Source organism: Barbus barbus (genome assembly GCF_936440315.1).
Source record: "Barbus barbus genome assembly, chromosome: 2".
Lineage (NCBI taxonomy): Eukaryota > Metazoa > Chordata > Actinopteri > Cypriniformes > Cyprinidae > Barbus > Barbus barbus.
The window spans coordinates 44961259-44981906 of NC_136730.1; the positions used below are offsets into that span (position 1 = coordinate 44961259).

The 20648-nt window shown below is 38.6% G+C and overlaps 1 protein-coding gene across 1 annotated transcript; it reads left to right on the forward strand.

Moving 5' to 3' along the window:
* The first annotated feature begins 10010 nt into the window (after positions 1-10010).
* Positions 10011-19644, forward strand: LOC306842866 (uncharacterized protein). The gene is made up of 9 exons (XM_079374017.1): positions 10011-10076; positions 10400-10717; positions 10824-11129; positions 11212-11280; positions 13261-13350; positions 14094-14122; positions 14254-14322; positions 16424-16492; positions 16668-19644. Exons 1-9 carry the CDS (start codon positions 10016-10018, stop codon positions 16776-16778), a joined length of 1122 nt encoding a protein of 373 aa, XP_079230143.1. The 5' UTR covers positions 10011-10015; the 3' UTR covers positions 16779-19644.
* The last annotated feature ends 1004 nt before the right edge of the window (positions 19645-20648 follow it).

A 20648-nucleotide genomic window follows, 5' to 3' on the forward strand; every position in this document is an offset into this window, starting at 1 on the left:
AGTAATTAATGATAGAATGTTCATTTTTGGGTGAACTAACCCTTTAGTGGATAACTTTGGAAAAGCTGAAATAAGCCATCTGAAAAACACGGTGTGTTTTAAACCCATAACCATAAAAAATATATAAAATAAAAATGTAACTGTCCAAACCTCTAAATATTTCCTCCATTCAAACTTTGTTTTTTAGATTATTTCACCTTAGCTGTGCTAGGTTGGTTTATATTTTTAATGTATATATTTTATATTCTGAATTAAGGTTAAAGTTTAGAAATCTTCTGTAGATTAACATGAATAAAATGTTTGATGTTCAATGTGGAACCAACTAGTCATGATATAATGAGCTTATTTTGCATACTGATTTCCTCTTGGTCTTATGTATTTGCATGATGAATTGTGATTGGTCTCTTCCACTGTAAAAAAAAAAAATAATAATAAAAAATAAAAGCTGTAAAATAATCATTTTTACAGTACTTTACTGTTATAATACCATGTCGTAACTCATTTCATTTAGGAAACCGAGTGCTTCAAACCAGGGACGTCGCTAGGGCTAAATACTTGAGCCCTGAATGATTTTAATCTAGTACCGGATGTTTTGTGATTAAGTCCCAGGAATTTTGCAAAGAAGTTTACAGGAAATGTGATAGAAATTAAGTAAATATTGATCGTTTTAGTTGGCCACTGTCGCTGTTTACAGTACACAATTTTGACTGACATCTCTTTCCGCACACACACACACATACACACACACACATACACTCTCTCACACACACCATGTGACTTAATCCTTACAAACCTCGAGTGTGACAGCAATTTATAAAAACAACAACAACGGTCAGTGTAGCACAGAGTGGACGACAAATCACAGCAATGGCAACTCAAAAAAAGAATCAAACAATCTTTTTGGCAGAACACGAAGAAAGGTACCTTTTAGTTTTTTCAAATTATCCCAACAAAACACACAATCACCCGCATATTCAAATAATAATTATACAAACCATAAAATCAAAAAACGAAGGGGAATAAAGCAGGGGTTTTCAAAGTGTGTGAGCGCCAGAGCATGACAGGGGAGACGTGCAGTCTGCTGATATAAAAGAGAAACATTTATGTATTAGTGGTATAGATTAATTATTTCCCTATGTCATTGTAATGACAGCGAGGATTACTTGTCTGTGAAAAGGCCTGAATAGTTGAAGATGTGAAATAATCTGAAATGTTTGCAGTTATGGCCGATGAAGCAAGGGGTGGCCATGTTGAGCAGCTTGCTGTATGTGTGTTATGTCACAGTAAAAGAGCACTTCATTGAACTGTCCCGCCTCAACAGTTTCAATGCAGAGTCAACTGAACGTGTGCTAAAATCGAAAGGTTTGAATGATGTCCTCTGTGTGGCTCAAACCTATGATGGGGCTTCAGTAGTGAAAGGTGAAGTTGGTGGAGATCAAGCTCCTTTCCGTGAGAAGCACCCTGAAGCGGTTTAAGTACATTGTTATGCCCATGAACTGAATTTGGTACTTTGTCACACTTGTAGGGCTGTACCAGAGGCAGATGACTTTTTTGAAACATTAGGGAATGTGTATTCCTTCTTTAGTGCATCAGTGGTCAATCATCAAGCATTTCACGACACACAGAAACAACTAGGTTTAGAGAACTTTAAATTTGTTCAGCTCTCTAAAACTAGATGGGAATGCCAGCTCAACTCAGTCAAAGCTGTGCTTGAAAATCTGACTGCTTTATTAAGATGCCTGGAAAAAGTGGCTACACCCATAGCAATTGGGCTGCTGTCAAAACTGTCCAGGTTTTCCAGTGTGTACATGCTTGTAATGTTCAAGAGTTTACTCTCTGCTACAGAGGGGCTCCATAATGCTTGTAATGATCAAGAGTTTGCTATCTGCTACAGAGGGGCTCCATAATGCTTGTAATGATCAAGAGTTTGCTATCTGCTACAGAGGGGCTTCATAAGTATCTCCAGAAAGAATCTGTGGACCTGGCACAAGCAACACTCAACAAAGATGCTGTTCTTGAAACACTGACCTTAATGAGGAGCAGTGAAGAAACAGCAGAACAGCTCTACAAGGAGACAAAAGTAATTTGCGAGTCCAATAACATCTCAAAGATCCTGTCTGGTCCCCGCCGTAAGCAGAGGCGATTGGATGATTACACAGTGGATTCCACTTTGGGCACCAGGGCTCCGTGTGATACTGGCAACCAACTCAAACATCATCTTTTGTATCGATGTCTTGTCCGCATAATAAGTGAGCTGAGCAACAGATGTTCTGGTGTTGGGGAATAACTCATGAAGGGCATTCAAGCTTGCAATCCAGCAGCAGATGACTTTCTTAGTGAGGAATCTCTAAACCTCATTGCAACACATTGCAAAATCCAACTTTGTAAAGAGGAAATTCTGGTAGCGAAACAGTTCCTGGCAAAAAAGAAGAAAGAGGGTGCTATCCCTGACATGGCCAGTGCTTACAAACTTCTTGATCCCGACCTGTTTTCATTTTCAAGCAGCGCTTACAATACCTGTCAGCAGTTCCAGCTGTGAGCGTCATTTAGTGCATTGCGTCGTCTACATACATGGCTTAGACGAACAATGGGCCAGAAGAGACTCAAACATTTGGCTGTTCTGTCAATTGAAAAAGGAATTCTCAGCACTATAAATACTAGCATGGTAACTTACCGTTTTGCCCAAGTCAAGTCTCGGAGATACACTCTGATGATTCCACCCTCAAAGAAATAGAGAAACACAGAAAGATAGATTAAAGAATTGAAAAGAAGGATAGAAAAGTCACCAAGAGCATGAATTAGACAAGATACAAGCAGCAAGACAGATGAGAAATATGAGCGATGAGAGAACAATAAGAGAAGGGAGGAGAGACTGTTAAAAACAGAAAGAAAGAATAAGACAGTAGTGCTAGCATAAATGAGAAACGAAATAAGAGGTGCAAGTATAATATTGATTATTGTAAAAGAATAATAATTAAAAAATGATTTACATGGCACTGTTTCATACACAAGCTGTAGAAAAGATAAGATTGTCTGGAGTACCTGTGTGAGAGAGAAAAAGTAATGAATTTAATGAACACATTATTTTTAGTAACAAGACTGTGGAATTATAGGAAGAGTAAAATAACAAAACAAACAAAAAAAAAGACAAAGATGGGACTGAATGAAATTGCATAAAGTTGCATTATTTTTGTTAATTTGTGCTTATTATTAAACTATATTAATAAAAAAGTTCTTGCAAAACATGTTTTTCTTGCTGACCCCCTCCCCCCTAATTAGCCCCTGATGTTCTGGGCTCAGCCCCAGATGTTTTCAAATCCTAGATAAGCCCCTGCTTCCAAAAACCAGTATTATTTCCTGTACCATACTGGGTTAAAGTTTGTTAAAAGTTAAAGTTTAAAGGTGGTGGCAGCATAAGTGTTAGCCTACAATAAGCAAAGCTCATCAGTGCTCCTTAGTGGTGGATATCATTTATTACAGTATGTCTGATATATATAAAGAAACAGGAAAAAGATTATTCAGTACAGCTTTATTGTTGTGAATTAAGACAATACACGGGTACAAATAATGAGTGAACCTAAGGAGTGAAATACAATGATTACATGTGAGAGAACTAATGATTTGACTGAAAACACTGAGAAGAGAACTGGGTATTATTCTGTTGATATTGAAGAGAAATGTTCATAAGCAGATGCTGCGGAAAAGCCAGCAATATATGATAATTCAGGCACTTTTATCTGCTTTTAATGGCCGCAACATCGTGTCACTGTCTTCAGCTGGTGTGCCCTAGACGGCCAGCAGAGGACACTGTGTGTTTGTGAGAGCACATGGCTTTTTGTGGTGTGTTTGTTTGGAGCCATGTGCTCTCTCCTGTCTATTGTCTGACTCTGCTCATCTTGTTACCTCATTATTGTTCAGTGGTTGCACCTGTGTTTCCCTCATTAACCTCTTTGTTTGCTCCCTACTTAGGCTGTTTCTCAATTTCAAGAACGGACTTGTTTTCTCATGAAGCTTCCTTGGAAGGACGCGAGAACACAGAACGCATTCTTGTGAGAATTGAGATGTACTGCGTTCTTGCTTAACTGACCGCAGCGTCTTCTGGGATTTCTAACGGCTTGATTCTCTCAAGTCAGCACTCGATTCATCCTCGATATCAAGAACACATCCGGAAACTTTCATGCGTCCTCTGTACTTGTGTTTTCATGCGAATTGGAACTGAACTTCGACCTGAACTTGCCTACCACAGTTGTGTCATCAGCAAACTTGATGATGTGGTTGGAGCTGGACTTGGCAGTGCAGTCGTGAGTCAGCAGCATGAAGAGCAGCGGGCTGAGCACACAGCCTTGTGCCCCACCTGTGCTCAGTGTGGTAGTGCTGGAGGAGTTGCGGCTGACATGGACTGACTGAGGTCTTGCAGTTAAAAAGTCCAGGATCCAATTACAGGATGAGCTGTTGTGGGATTATAGTGTTGAATGCTGAGCTGAAGTCGATGAACAGCATTCTTACATAAGAGTCTTTCTGTTCCAGGTGAGTAAGAGCTAGGTGGAGGGTGGTGGATATTGCATCGTCCGTGGAACGGTTTGGACGGTATGCAAACTGGAATGGGTCCAGTGTGTTTGGGAGACTGGACTTGATGTGATGCATGACTAACCTCTCAAAGCACTTCATCGTGATTGGGGTCAGTGCTATGGGACGATAGTCATTTAGACAGGACACGGGTGACTTCTTTGGTACTGGAATTATGGAGGTGGATTTGAGACACGTGGGGACGACTGCCTGGCTCAGTGAGGTGTTGAAGATGTCTGTTAGGACATCCGTCAGCTGTGCAGCACAGTCTCTCAGTACACGTCCAGGTATGTTGTCAGGGCCCGCAGCCTTTCGTGGGTTAATCCGGGGTAGGGTCTTCCTTACGTCGCTGGAGAGAGACAGAGTACTGGTCGTTTGGAGATGTGAGTAGTTTCTGTGCAGGTGTGTCATTCTGTATCTCAAATCGTGAGTAGAAGTGGTTGAGTGCATCTGGTAAGGATGGGTCATCGTCACTGGCCTGTGGCTTGTATTCAGTGATGGTCTGAATGGCTTGCCTCAGGGACCGAGTGTCTTTACTGTCTGTGAAGTTGTTGTTCATTTTTTATTGTTGTTATTGTTAATTGATATCAACAATTTAATTGTTGATATCTGTAATTGTATTTTCACTAGTTAAATAGGGTCTCTATTAGGTCTGTAAACTTTTGAAAAGCATGTGATTTGAGGCTGAGCTCTAATTGGCTTGTTTCAGGGGCACAGAGCACTTTTGATTTTAGCGAATCAATATTGTTTTCATATTTTTGGTCTCATGTGATTGGACTGTTCTCAACGAGTCTCATTCCCGCTCATAGACTGACAGGTACTGATCAATGTGGAAGAAAGCGAAATATCTCGAAATGAAAGAAAATTCTGTTTTATCTTTGTAACAATACCCCTTCATAAGGCGCTCGGATGAAGAAAAATAAAGGATAAAAGAGCTTGGACCAGATCAACCCAACTTGCAAATTCAGCAGCAGTCAAGTGATCGCGGTCGAGCTTACACTCGGTGCTTTTCCACCAGCTCTTATGGGAAACAGAGTTGGCTAGCTGGATGTGATGTGAGTCATGCCTTTTATTGTTTTCCCGGTTTGCTTTTTCAAAGTCCTGGCACCGAAACGTTGTGGACAACAACGGGGGTTTGCGACTTAAAACATCTCTGGAAAGTGCAAGCGGCATGAAAATAGCCGTGGCCATCTTGACAGCGCTATAAGGCTCCAGTTTTTTGGGAAGCTTAGCATTGCTGAACAGCTAGATGAAGGCTACAGGATTGGCATTAGAAGGCACAATGAAGAGGTCACAAAAAATCCACATATCCTGTCTAGAATAATAGACTGTGTGAAATTTTGTGGTAGATTTGAGCTGTTTTTGTGTGGCCATGAGGAGAGCGAGAGCTCGGATAATCCCGGGATATTCCGTGGCTTGGTCGATTTTGTTGCTTCTCTTGATGGAGTTTTGAAAGAGCAGCTTGAGAATGCCACTGTGTTCAAGGGAACTTCGAAAACCGTGCAGAACGAGCTGTTGGACTGTATGTTGTCTGCTGCGAGGGAGCACATAATCCAAGAAGCACGGAGCAGCGATTTTCTGTCAATCCAGACAGACGACACCGATATTGCCACACAGTGCCAACTTGTGCTTGTGCTGCGCTACATTGATGCCAAGAGCAGCATACAGGAGAGGTTTTTTGAGTTTATTCCTCTGCATTCAACTACAGCTGATTCCATTGCTACAGCACTAAAAGAGCGTCTTGCTGTCATCCTTCCAGAGGATCAGAAGAATAAACTCATCTCCCAAGCGTATGATGGAGCCAGCGTGATGAAGGGTGCCACTGCAGGTGTTCTCTGTATTTAAAAAAAATAATTTAGTTACCACTTGTAGTACTCGTGTATTGCAAGTGCTGACTAAATACATTTTTAAATACAGAGATACTATATTAAAAGTGCCTTTTAGTTCATATTCATAGTTTCCCAAAAATAGCACAGTTGAGTACACTTAGATGATCTTAAGTTTATCATAAGAAGTACTAAATAAACTTTTTTTTTTTAGTAGTACAAAAATTAAAAAGTACAAAATTAGTGCGTGAAAATATAGCACTTTAAGTACATGATAGAAGTGCACTTTTTTTCACCTGGGATCAATATTCTTTACTGAAATATTTAAGAAAAAAATATATTGTAAAGGCATGAAGACACTTACAATTACCCATAGAAGGTAAATGAAACAATGCAGTTTAATTTGTTGCAAAGGTTTGTCTTTTTGATAGTTTCCTCTGTCCAGCAAAGTATGTTTTTATTATTCTACACAAAAAAAAAAAAAAAAAAGTTGAGCCAACTTAAAATTTTAAGGCAACCAGCTTCAGCAGATTTTTGAGTTTTCTCAACTTCTTATTTTAAGTTTCTACAACAAAAAGTTGAGATATGAGATTAATACTGTTTTTACTAAAAACTCATTTTAAAATGCCACTGAATGTTTGAAACGACAGCAATCTGATGAGGATTCTTATTAATGAGGCAAAAAATTCATTATGTTCATACTGTGACAACGTCTATGAGTTACATGAGTCTGCGCCCTCTGGCTCCGAGTGTGAATTACACCAGACATTACAGCAATCATCAAATTCAGTTTTAATGATAATTAAAATGTAAAACAGTAAAACTAACCGTCGAAATTCCATCGTGAAACCGGGAATGGTTTCATTCCTTATTGCAATGTAACCGAGAATCATACGATGCTTCCACACAGACTACATTAGAATTTAATGCACTTTCCACACTACTCCACTATTTTCAGCCAAACAGTTTTAGCACACCGGGTCAATGTGAGGATCTTTATCTTACTTTCATTTGAAACAAAATGCTAGTTTTTCTATATGTCAGTGATGAGAGTAGGAACCTAATGTTGCTTTAGTAACGCAACTTCCACTGGAGAACCGCACGCTTTTATTTTAGCAAAAGGTTTGCTTTGTAAAGTAGGTTCAACAGGATTAACCCTTGTGCATCAATAAAAAAAAGTTAAACTTAGGTCCATAGTCATGTAAAAAAAAAACGTTATAAAAATTGGAAGCTTGGGAGCAGAGACTTAAGTGTGGTCTCATTTTAAAGAAGACCCATGCAGATTATTGTTGAAGTAAAACAAGTTTAAAAAGTGAAACCAAAAAAAAAAAGTTATACAGTTTTAAGTTTGTGAAAATGATTTATGAACAATATTTGTTATTTTATTAATATCTTATATATAAAACGTGTTGAACTCTAAACCTGCTAGAAAATCAAAGCCATAAATCTAAACAAGTTGTGTTGTCTCAAAAAATGAGCTTTCGGTAAGATTTTGTTTGAGCGCAGTACCAAATTTTCCCCATTAGATGCCAGAAAAAACTCAAAAGAGTTTTTCTTTCTCAAATATTACATACACACTCTTTTTTTATGACACACATACAAACCACACTCTGATATCTATAACAACACACCTACACAATTATAGCTGCATATTTATCCAATTGGCTCTATAATATGCAGAAGCAGAAAACAGGAATAAAGCGAGTACTTGCTTTAGACCAAACCTGAAAAAAATGGCACCATCTGGAAAATTTTTTTAAAAAATGTAAGTTTGAAGCCTTGCCAACAGAATGAAAGGCTATTAACAAAAATTGCATCATTTTACAATTAAACGGCACTGGGATTAAAAAGAGCAGTTTTAATGGGTTTCAAAGGGACATTTTTGTCCAAAAGGTGCCGAGTGTAACAATTGTGTGTACCTACTGTAAAATAGATTTATTAAAGGAAATGAGGGTGGAATATTAAACTTCCAATAAAAATACAGACCTGAGCCAAAATTTATGCAGCTACGCAAAATGATACAAAAAAAACTAAAATGGACAAAAATGTCCATAAGGGTGCACAAGGGTTACGTTAAATAGCGCAAATTGTATTATTCAATTGAACTGCGCACATTTGTTTTAGACACCTACTGTGCGTTACTATGCAATAAATGCACGTCCTTGAAAGGGCGGTGTTTGGTAACATCAGGTAATGTCAATGACGAGACCCCTTTCAGGGGTGCCCAAAATGACCATTTTAAATCAGTCAGGGCTATACTCATGTACCTTCATATTTACATTAAGATGCAGTACAGAGGTTGAATTTCAAACGTCTTAACACTAACGTAAATCAGCGATGAGTGACAGGACAGGGGCACTTCAGGGGCCAATCAGATTTAAGCTGGCGCCAGACCCCTAGATTGGCCAGTGATTCCTGCAGCTGCATACAACTTAGTTTTTGACATTTAACACCTTTGGTTCCTTTTCTTTTTCTTTCTTTTTCAAAACCAGAGAATTAGATGCCAAGATTGAATTTTCAGTGCCCTCACAAAAATGTATTTGATTTTTATTACAGTGATTTATTTATTTACTTACTTATTTGCTTACTTAATACTCACATATTTATTTTCACACACTCTTTTTTATAGTTTATCAACATGGTAATGGCTGGTTGCAAGAAGAAAATAAGAAAATGTTTGCAGATTTGAGAATGTCAATATTCATTCACATATTCATCTAGCAGACGCTTTTATCCAAAGTGACTTACAAATGAGGAAAATCACAATCCCCTTATTATAGAGCTAACAATATTCATAGCAGCCCACCAGACATTGCTACAAACAAGCAAAAGAAGAGCAATAATTGACATTTTGGAGTATTATTATTATTATTATTATTATTATTATTTAATGTTTCTTTTTTTTCTTTTTCAACAAAATCTTTCTACTGTAAGTGTGAGCTTATAGGTTTGCTTCATAATGTTCTGTTTCAAACTATTTAATAACACTTTTATTTAAAGTATTGATCAGTTTACATGGACTGAAAAGAGATCAGTTTATTCTGAACATAAACATTCAACATTGTGATTGTAAGATAATCGTGACTTTTTAAGTAAGCACTAGGGCTCGCTGTATTTACCAACTGTTTAGTGTTTTTTCCCTGATGTTTGTTCCGTTTCTGGTCATGAATTCTTGGTATAGTCTTAATATTCTGTCCTGAGTCTGCAGCACCTGGTTCTGCTGTTCTGATCTTCAGTGATTTGTTGAAGGGCAGCTGAGAGTGAGAAGCAGTAAAGACAGCAGACTAGAGACTCAACCACTTAGACCTTTTTGAGACATGATGCTTTTGTTAGACAAATGACCTTGATACGATAACAATAATCTTCTGCTGTGAAACAATTTATGTAATTTGATTGGTTAGTTGGTTCAGAGATGATCACACAGAAAAAGAACAAAAAAAAAACTACTATGTACAGTATATATTTATAGATACATCTTTGTCACACATATAGTGAGAGTGAAATGCAGCTAAATGGTCAGCTGTTTCAGATCAGAGGAAGTTAACACCCACAGGATGAGCTGATGATGTTTAAATGAAGAGATGTAAATATAGACTGAAAAGAAAGACTGACAGAAACAGAAAATGTCTGATAAGAGTCACATGTGTCTGCTGGGACTGATCCTTCTCTCTGCACTTCTCACAGGTAAAGACATCTGTTTATGATCTATTAGACATTATAAAATATCTGTATAATGAGAAGATCCAATTTATTTAAAATTAATGTCATTATCTTAGTCATGTAGTGTTTGTAAATACTTGTTTTATTCTTGATCAAACTCAAAAGTCTGATGCAAGGGTCTGTTCATACTATGTGTGATCTGAACTACTAACACCTGTTTAACACCAGTTTGGTCTGCAATGTTCATTTTCCGCTTAAACAGGACTAAAGTGTGTTTTTTTAAGTATTGTAGCTTGAGTGTTCTAGTCAGTATGTCATTTTAAAACAAAGAAAAACTTTTTTTGTAGGTAGCAGTGGAGTGGATGAGACTCATGTGTTCTTCAGTTCTGGTGAAGATGTGCGTCTGTCCTGTAATAATGCTCTTCCTGGCTGCACATCAACTACATGGATCTATAACATCAGACAGTCAAAGACAGTTGAACTGATTACTTTAGGGATAAAGAAGAATGACACAGAGAGACATGAGAGACTGAGTCTGGGCTCTGACTGCTCTCTGAACATCAAGAAAGTCACAAAAGAAGATTGTGGATATTACTCCTGCCAACAATATGTGAAAGGAGTAAAACAAGGAACTGATGCACCTGTTTATCTGCATGTTCTTCATGGTCAGTGTTTCTGTGAATATTATGATTATATGTTGAATTAAACAGTAATATTGTCGCTGAAAGACTGGAATCAGTCGTGTAATCTCTGTCTGATTCTCTGTTTCAGTCTCTTCATCATCCTCACAGTCTGAGATCAGATCAGGCCGCTCTGTGACTCTCTCCTGTCAGTTATATTATGATGGAGTCTCTTGTGACTCTTTGGCTGGTTCTGAGGGTATTGATCTGATCTGGGTGAATCAGGCTGGTGTGAATCTGCAGACAGACTCCAGATTTCAGATCTCCTCCTCAGGACAGTGTATCAGGTCTCTGACTACAACACTCCTGAATGAAGATCACAACAGAGAGTGGAGATGTCAGGTTAAACAGAGAAATCAACTCAAGACCTCAGCCACATATACTGTCAAGTATCCAAGTAAAGTATTTATATTAACAATGAATTATCAGTAATTTAAATCTGATTGTAGTCTATAACGTATCTGAACATTCATCTTCAGCTCCAGCCGAAACAAAGACAGCGTCTCCAGTCACCAGCTCTAAATCAACTGCAGCTCCTACACAACCAGGTACATAATCAGCTGTTAAGATCAATATTTACTGTTAGCTGAAGACCTCAGCCACATATACTGACAAGTATTCAGGTAAAGTATTTATATTAACAATTAATTATCAGTAATATAAATCTGATTGTAGTCTATGACGTATCTGAACATTTCTTTTTTTTTTTGTAAATCACTTTGTAGAAAAGTGCCTGAATGCATAAATATAATGTACATGTATAAAGTGACAACAATAGTAACAAGCTCTGGTAGAAACTTTCAATAAAAATCATCATCATCATCACTCATAGGTATGATAAATATGTATAATTACGCTGCTAAATGCTATTTACCATTTTATTTGTTTGTCAGTAGTTGTTGTTTTTATACAGTTGGGCAAAAAAGTATTTAGTCAGCCACCAATTGTGCAAGTTCTCCCACTTAAAAAGATGAGAGAGGCCTGTAATTTTCATCATAGGTATACCTCAATTATGAGAGACAAAATGGGGGGAAACAATCCAGGAAATCACATTGTAGGATTTTTAATTAATTAGCAAATTATGGTGGAAAATAAGTATTTGGTCAATAACAAAAGTTCATCTCAATACTTTGTTATATATTCTTTGTTGGCTATGACGGAGGTCAAGCGTTTTCTGTAAGTCTTCACAAGGTTTTCACACACTGTTGCTGGTATTTTGGCCCATTCCTCCATGCAGATCTCCTCTAGAGCAGTGATGTTTTGGGTTTTTCAACTCCCTCCAAAGATTTTCTATGGTGTTGAGATCTGGAGACTGGCTAGGCCACTCCAGAACCTTGAAATGCTTCTTATGAAGCCACTCCTTCGTTGCCCGGGTGGTGTGTTTGGGATCATTGTCATGCTGAAAGACCCAGCCACGTTTCATCTTCAGTGCCCTTGCTGATGGAAGGAGGTTTTCACTCAAAATCTCACGATACATGGCCTCATTCATTCTTTCCTTTACACGGATCAGTCGTCCTGGTCCCTTTGCAGAAAAACAGCCCCAGAGCATGATGTTTCCACCCCCATGCTTCACGGTAGGTATGGTGCTCTTTGGATGCAACTCAGCATTCTTTCTCCTCCAAACACGACGAGTTGAGTTTTTACCAAAAAGTTATATTTTGGTCTCATCTGACCATATGACATTCTCCCAATCCTCTTCTGGATCATCCAAATGCTCTCTAGCAAGCTTCAGACGGGCCGGACATGTACTGGCTTAAGCAGGGGGACACGTCTGGCACTGCAGGATTTGAGTCCCTGGCGGCGTAGTGTGTTACTGATGGTAGCCTTTGTTACTCTGGTCCCAGCTCTCTGCAGGTCATTCACTAGGTCCCCCGTGTGGTTCTGGGATTCTTGCTCACCGTTCTTGTGATCATTTTGACCCCACGGGGTGAGATCTTGCGTGGAGCCCCAGATCGAGGGAGATTATCAGTGGTCTTGTATGTCTTCCATTTTCTAATAAATGCTCCCACAGTTGATTTCTTCACACCAAGCTGCTTGTCTATTGCAGATTCAGTCTTCCCAGCCTGGTGTAGGTCTACAATTGTGTTTCTGGTGTCCTTCGACGGCTCTTTGGTCTTGGCCATAGTGGAGTTTGGAGTGTGACTGTTTGAGGTTGTGGACAGGTGTCTTTTATACTGATAACGAGTTCAAACAGGTTCCATTAATACAGGTAACGAGTGGAGGACAAAGGAGCCTCTTAAAGAAGAAGTTACAGGTCTGTGAGAACCAGAAATCTTGCTTGTTTGTAGGTGACCAAATACTTATTTTACCGAGGAATTTACCAATAAATTCATTAAAAATCCTACAATGTGATTTCCTGGATTCTTTCCCCCCATTCTGTCTCTCATAGTGTACCTATGATGAAAATTACAGGCCTCACTCATATTTTTAAGTGGGAGAACTTGCACAATTGGTGGCTGACTAAATACTTTTTTGCCCAACTGTATCTTTAGTTAAACAGTAATATGCCTCTTAATGTGTCCCTCTAGACTCTTCCTCAGTGATTGGGATTGTTGTTGCTGCTGCAGCAGCTGTTCTTTCTGCTGTTATTCTCTGGGTCATTTGTAAAAAAAGAGCTGGTGAGTTTTTAATGTTTCCCCTGTTTTCAAACAACAGACAAACATTTCAAAGCATGTGACTTGAAGATAAAGGTGTCGTGTAAATGTTTTGACAGAATTCCTCTGATAAGTGAAGAGAAAACAACGACTTATCAGAATATAATTAAGTCAGGACTATATACAAATAATGTATTGTCCCAATAGGGTGGTATCCATGTAATGATTTTAACAAATATAATAATTTAAACTCATTATGTTGTTAGAATTGCATAATGTTTTATACTACAAAACACTGAGATAAGTAAATGAAAATGCAAATCCTGGTTGGATCAAATATGTATTAATGGCGCAAAAATATAAATCACAAATGCCAACCCAATAATTAAATTTAAAAGAACTCTCAAAAAGAAGAGGTATTATTTAATTATATTTAAACACATCGCTAAACAGGTTTGTGAACACAATCTAAAGTCTGAAATGTAGCAAGGATATAACAGAACAATCAAAGTCTTTTTCATAACGATTTTCTAACAACTTAAAACAAAATTACATTAGAAACATATCTGTCCTGTCTGTTGCTACTGAAAGAAGTGTCCCAATGCACAGTGAGCCAGGGTCCTTACCAGTGCCCAGATTTGTCTACACAATATAGGCACTGACTCATGAGCTATGGAGCTGATTGAGATGCACCGTCTGTTTTGTTCTGTATGTAATCATTAATATTCGTATTTCAGATAACCTATTCCTAATATTTCTATTTTTAGATAACAGAAAAAGGACTAGTGACTCTGTGGTAAGTAACAAAGCCAAAGACCCCTGAGGTTGTTCCATAAGCTGTAATATGTGCTCTCTTATTAGTCATGTTAGTTAAAGCATCAGCTATAGATGACACGTTTGTTTCTTTGCACTGTTTCTTGTCTAAAGTTCACAGATAAGAATAATGGAGCCAGTGATTCAGTCAGCAGTTCCATTCATCTTACTCCCAGCACTAATGTAAGATAACAATATGAAATATATTATTATATATTTGTGTTTGTCAGTTGCTGTGCTGATTTTCCTGTGGGTCGTATTGTACTGTAACAGTCATGTCTGCTTAAGAGACCGTCTGAATCTCCCACCCATAATGAAAAATTGTAATCGATGTCCAATCATGCATTCACATGACTTATACATTTTAACATACAGAAAATATATAAAACATGCATTTTAACATTGAAAAGGTTGTAGTAGGTTCAAAATGTTAGACTTACTTTCGATGAGCTTTTGCCAATGCCTCCTTTTATATGAATACAGTAAACCATTATTTAAAAAATAATAATTAAAAAATATATATAATTTCCTTCTATTCCAGAGGTTTTATTAGATGCCTAGTGGACAGACTGATTTACTACAGATGAGATGTGTGTACAGTACTTAATGATACTGTCTTTAACATATTAAAGGCATAGTTCACCCAGATTAAAACTCTGTCTTAATTTACTCTCGTGTGGTTCAAAAATGGTAATACTTTGGGTTTGGAACCACACAACTCATTGCCTAGACTGTCTAGACTTTCAGTTAATGGACAAAAATAAAAAGAGAATATTAAACATATTGATAACACTTCAGAATACTGTTCCATCATTAATGAATACTACACAGGAACAAATGAGTAACACAATATTGTAACAGTTTTACGGTCACATTAGTTCCCTGTAGTTTTTAGCATGATATAATTACCTCTATCATCAGGGGGCGCTCTGTAGTCCGAGTTGCTTGTTTACCAAAAGATGGTAGAGACAGTGTTGCCAGTCGTACGATAATTATTGTATTCCTACGATAATTTGACCTCTGTACGATGCACGATTCATGAAAAAATCCCATAATGTACGATAATTTCAGAATTTTGTGACACTTCAAATGATGGTTGTTGTAATCATAGGGCTTCTTATACTCATTGATCTTCTTATACTCATTCTGCCGGCGGGCTTGCCATATTTTCTGATGGCGGGGGCACTCACTTCGACGCGGACGGCGGCGTAATTATTTTTCCTGCGGACAGCGGAAGCACTATCTTCGCCACAAACGGCAGCGGTATTGGCTTCCCCACGGACGGCGGGCTGGAGCGAGCTGCGGTCGGCGAGTTAGTTCTGGATCGGGGCAGGACACTCTCCAGACACCGGAGGATCCCTTCTCTCCAGCTGAGTCTGGTGGTGTCTGGGAAGTCCACTGGGCGATGCTAATTAGCCCCGATCCAGAACAAAGAGTTCAGCATAGCGTCATCGAGCCCCGTCCACACAGAGATCCCGCAAAACTCGCGTGTGAACTCCCCCAGTGGGAGATCCTTATGGGCCAGGGCAGCAAGGTTATCGGTACGGTCTCAGTTTCTGTTACGGTTTTTAGTGGTTGTAGTAAATAAATAAAGTTTCAGGAGAACGAAGTATTATCAACACACTTTTATCTTTTATTAAACTACATTAAACTGAGACAAAGACAAGGGGAGAACTGAGGACTTATAAAGGGACAGGAACACTATAGCAAACAAGATGATTAATACAAAACAGGTGAATGGAATAAACAATGATTAACTAAACTAGAACACGAAAAACCAAAGAAGTGAAGTGAAGTGACATTCAGCCAAGTATGGTGACCCATACTCGGAATTCGTGCTCTGCATTTAACCCATCCAACGTGCACACACACAGCAGTGAACACACACACACACACACACACACACCGTGAACATACACCCGGAGCAGTGGGCAGCCATTTATGCTGCGGCGCCCGGGGAGCAGTTGGGGGTTCGGTGCCTTGCTCAAGGGCACCTCAGTCGTGGTATTGAGGGTGGAGAGAGCGCTGGACATTCACTCCCCCCACCTACAATCCCTGACGGCCGGAGACTCGAACCCGCAACCTTTGGATCACGAGTCCAACTCTCTAACCATTAGGCCACGACTTAAGGGCAAACAGGAACTAAACGGAAACCGACACGTGACACCCAAACCCTGTAGCATGATATTTTAGAACATATGCACCTGTAATTAAGCTAATTTACAAAGTATAGGGATGGCTAATGAAAGCTTAATTTCTCATATTTTCACTGAATTCTGTTTAGGAGCATAACGATAATGTGACATATACTGAGGTTACCACACACTGTGAAATCCAGACCAGAAAGAAGGAGGTGAGTAAAACACTTCCCTGTTCTTCAGTATCAACTGATGCCATCTATCTTCTCTATTCTGTTTTATTCTTACTTGCAGTTCTTCAAAATCTTGAATTAAGCATTTATGCTGTATTAATTGTGGGTTGGAACTTCTGATCAACATTATCAACTTCTTTCCAATCTGCTCAATCAGGTTTATGAGGAGGATAAAGTGACTTATTCTTCCATCAGAGGAGCATCAGCTGGACCTCAGGATGACTGCAGTCAACTTTATGCTTCTGTGAACAAGAACCATCACAAATAAGTCAAACAGTCTTTAATTATACAATTATACTGAATATAAACCTTATACAATTGACCCCATTGATTTCCATTCAGTGCCATTATAAATAATGTATTTATTGTATTAAAGGCATAGTTCACCAATACATTAAAATTCTGTCATTTACTCACCCTCAAGTGGTTCCAAACTCAGACTTTGGGTTTGAACCTACAAAACCCATTGCCTAGACTGCCTAGACTTATAATGGATGGACAAAATTGAAGAGAGAATATTTTACGCTCATTTGTCTTCTGAAGAAGTCCCTTAAGAAATTGCAACCCTAAAACAGGCAATAAGTACCACGAGATACATACTCTTTAGTCTCTTGGAGGAGGCATGAGGAATATTTTTTCATCCAATACTGTTATCATTATCATAGTTGAGGTTGTTTGGACTATGGTGGTTCAAATTTTCTGTGTATTTTGAAATAGGCATATCTCCTGAGATACGTTGCCTGTTAAGGGTATAAAAAAGGATTATCTGGGCCTTGGGGGGGTTGGCGTTGGCAATGGTGGTTATGGGGGGATGGAAGGGGTGTAGACAATGCACAGAAAATACACAGAAATCACATAAAATACAAAGGCGAGCCCCTGATAAAATGATCTCATAAAATGAAGTGGGGTGGGGTGGATGGAGTTTATAAATCTCATCAAGCAGAGCAGATCCCCCTCAGTAGAAATCGCATTCCAGGGCCCGGGGCCCTTAGGGAATAGCCTTATAGGCCTGTAGGCCCCCTGTACACAGTGTGCTTTACATTTATTTTGAGTTAAAAAATTGTGCAAATGTTAATATTTGCAGGTAAAACGGATAATATTACATTTAGCTGACTAAATCTTTGCATTCTTAACAAGATTTTTCTCTTGCAGGGTTTCACAGATCATTTTATGGTAGAACAGGGGTATCCAACCCTGCTCCTACAGAGCCACCATCCTGCAGCGTTTAGCTCCAACCTTGATCAAACACATTTGAAAGATCTTACAAATGTCTTCAGGATTACCTAAAAGATTATATATTGTTACATAAATTACATTATAAGATTGTTTAGGGATGGCGCTAAACCGTGCAGGACAGTGGACCTCAATGGTTGGAACAGAACCACACTTTACATCAGGTTCATCATTACTGTTCTTGCAATAAACAAACCTGAATCAACTAATTTGAACTTTTTAGCTTTGTTGGATCTAACTTGAACTAAACATTTGATACATTGCACCACTGAAACTGACAGTCATTTGTAAATGGTTTGTAGCAACTATAGCATCATGAAAGGAAAACAACTTAAAGAAGAGGAACTGTCATCATAATGTGTGAGAATTCACAGCCATCAGACTAAACTGGCTTCAGAGATGATCAGACTGTTCACTGTGGGTTGAACAAGTGACGGCAAACTGACGGAGATCTAACTCTCTGTAGTCATGTGTTTCAAAACCGCAACAGCTCTCAGATCTGAAAAAAACTAGAACTAGCATACCACAAAATAAAGAGGACAAAAGACCATTAGTGATTAAGGGGAAAAACAAACAAACCTGAGGCAACTTTTGAATCTCCTTAATAGACGTAAAAATATTTCTGATGAGAAAATGATTAAACTTGAATGTTTTGTATTAATCTTGAATGTTTTGAGAGCTGGTGGATGGTTGAGTTATTGAAGTTGATATACTGTGTTAACAGCATGTTTGATTTTAATAGCTACAGTTATACTGTATCAATTTATGTCAGTGCACTTTTGAAAACAGCAGTGTTTCTATTGGGGATTGCCCCACTGAATGCTGGTTAATAGTTACTGACCGCTGCATAACTCTTGTCAGGGAGTCAGTCATCATATTGAACTTGACCGTTTATTGCACAAGAGTTGACCATTTACACATGTAGAGTATTTGAGGTAGTTTCAGAAAGGGGTGGTTGACTGTTTTTTTTTCTAGGCTTGATTATGTTTATGTGGTGAAGTCTAAGATGTGTTCGTTTTTTTTAAAACATATTATTTTTCACATAATTTACCTTTATTGCACACCGCTCTGTCCCTTCTCTGATAAATGCCTTGATTATTTCCTGTTTTTATGAAGCCCCTTCCTCAGAAATACACTATGGGCTCTGATTGGTTAGCTGGTTCAGTGTGTTGTGATTGGCTAAACCGCCTCTAGTGCTTGTCTAAAAGTCTCGCCCCTCAGCTCAGCTGCATGTGCTCCGGTTGTATTGTAAATAATGGCGTCGTCAATATTGCTTATCAATTTGAGCCCGATTGAGACACAGAGGATATTAGTGGAGAGGGTGGCTCTTAATGGCATGTTTGTTTGTTGTTGTCTCATACTTTCAAATACTCTGTTGTTTGTGAATGCTACTGCTTCTATTAGCTTTTAACATACGGTTTTATTCTGATAAAAGCTTTAATACAGCACTGCAACCAAATGCGTGTCCATGTATAAGGCTTCTCATTGCTATGTGAAAATAAGTGTATAAATAACAGTTTGTTGGAGCTGATCTGACAATCTGAATGAGAGAGAGAGAGAGATGCAGAGCGTGTGCAGAGTGAAAATAAATTCATTTATTTATATATAAATAAATGAATTGTAGTAAGTGTACATATAGGCTATCCTTCCATCGGCCCAGACGAATGGCCCGCGTGGCCCAGTTGATTAAAAAATTATAATTAATATAGCGTGCTCCGGCTCAGTGCAGCAGTTCAAAAGTGGTCGTCAATGTCAAAATGTTTGAAACAGCCAATCAAATTGAATGAGGCGGGGTTTACTGTTCACAGACGCTGAGCTGCACGTGACTTGAATGCAAGCTGAGGTAAGATGTAAGCAGCTAAACTTGACAATTCAGCAATATTTGCCAACAGTTTACGATGAAAAAAAAAAATAGGCTAATGTTAAACGAAAGACATTAATTTTCAGGAATGCAAACTACTACTGGCCTTTGCAAATTTCTCAGATTTGAATGCCATTTACGTTATTCATCACAATGTAGCCTACATAATATAGCAGTTTTCATCAGACATGAAATAAGAGTTAATGTATATCTCTATGTAGGCTTTCTTCCGTGATTTCACGTGTCTTCTAAGACAATGTTTAAAAATCTATAAAAATCATTCTCAATCTTACTCTAGATGTCAAAACTCATTTTCACTGAGGGCCACATTCAACTAAGGCAGGTTTCATTGGCCAATGCCCAGCCATGAGGCCGTTTGATCGACATGTCAAACAAAACAACCACAGTTCGTTTCGTTTAGCGTCACGTTTCGGGGCATGGAAATGTCACCACAATAACAAACCAGTGTGTAAAACTCTCGGATGCATTTTAAAGATTATATGCCGCAAATTTTAAATATTTCACATACTTTTGAAAATCCATTGTTTAGTTGACCCTGATAAGCATTCGTCGTCACATTTGTAAACACGACGGCTGGGTTTGGCGCCACGGCATCATTGTTTCCCGGCGGACAAAATAAACGCGACAATCGCGTCTCCCGGAAATCCGGTTTAATTCAACCAGTCAGATGACGACTTCAACATTCCTGAAGTGTTTCCAGAAAAGTGTGCCATATGCATCAGACGTTTAGCCAATGTTCCGTGGGCGTGACGTCTGAGGCTGAGACTACGTTTATGGCAACATTCAATTCAGGAGAGAAGATATTTTTTGAGCGCACGCATGTAATGTCTGACTGATAGAGAGTGCATCCGTTTTCTGTGAGAGTGAATGAATCCACCTGCGAGCAGAGAGATTTGCGCTTGCGCATTTGATGCGCTCTTGTAGGCTGTAATGCGCTCTGGACATTTGTCATTAAAATAACTCCATAGAAAAAGGAGAAGAAAGTCGTGTCGGAAAGCTTCCATCGATTTTTTTATTTTTTAT

What these genes read in the sequence shown, in the direction of transcription:
- LOC306842866 (XM_079374017.1), top strand. Translation starts at nt 10,016, where the DNA reads ATGTCTGATAAGAGTCACATGTGTCTGCTGGGACTGATCCTTCTCTCT. An exon ending in AAAGGACTAGTGACTCTGTG is followed by an intron (nt 14,123 to 14,253) that starts GTAAGTAACAAA and finishes TCTTGTCTAAAG; the next exon opens with TTCACAGATAAGAATAATGG. An exon ending in ATCTTACTCCCAGCACTAAT is followed by an intron (nt 14,323 to 16,423) that starts GTAAGATAACAA and finishes AATTCTGTTTAG; the next exon opens with GAGCATAACGATAATGTGAC.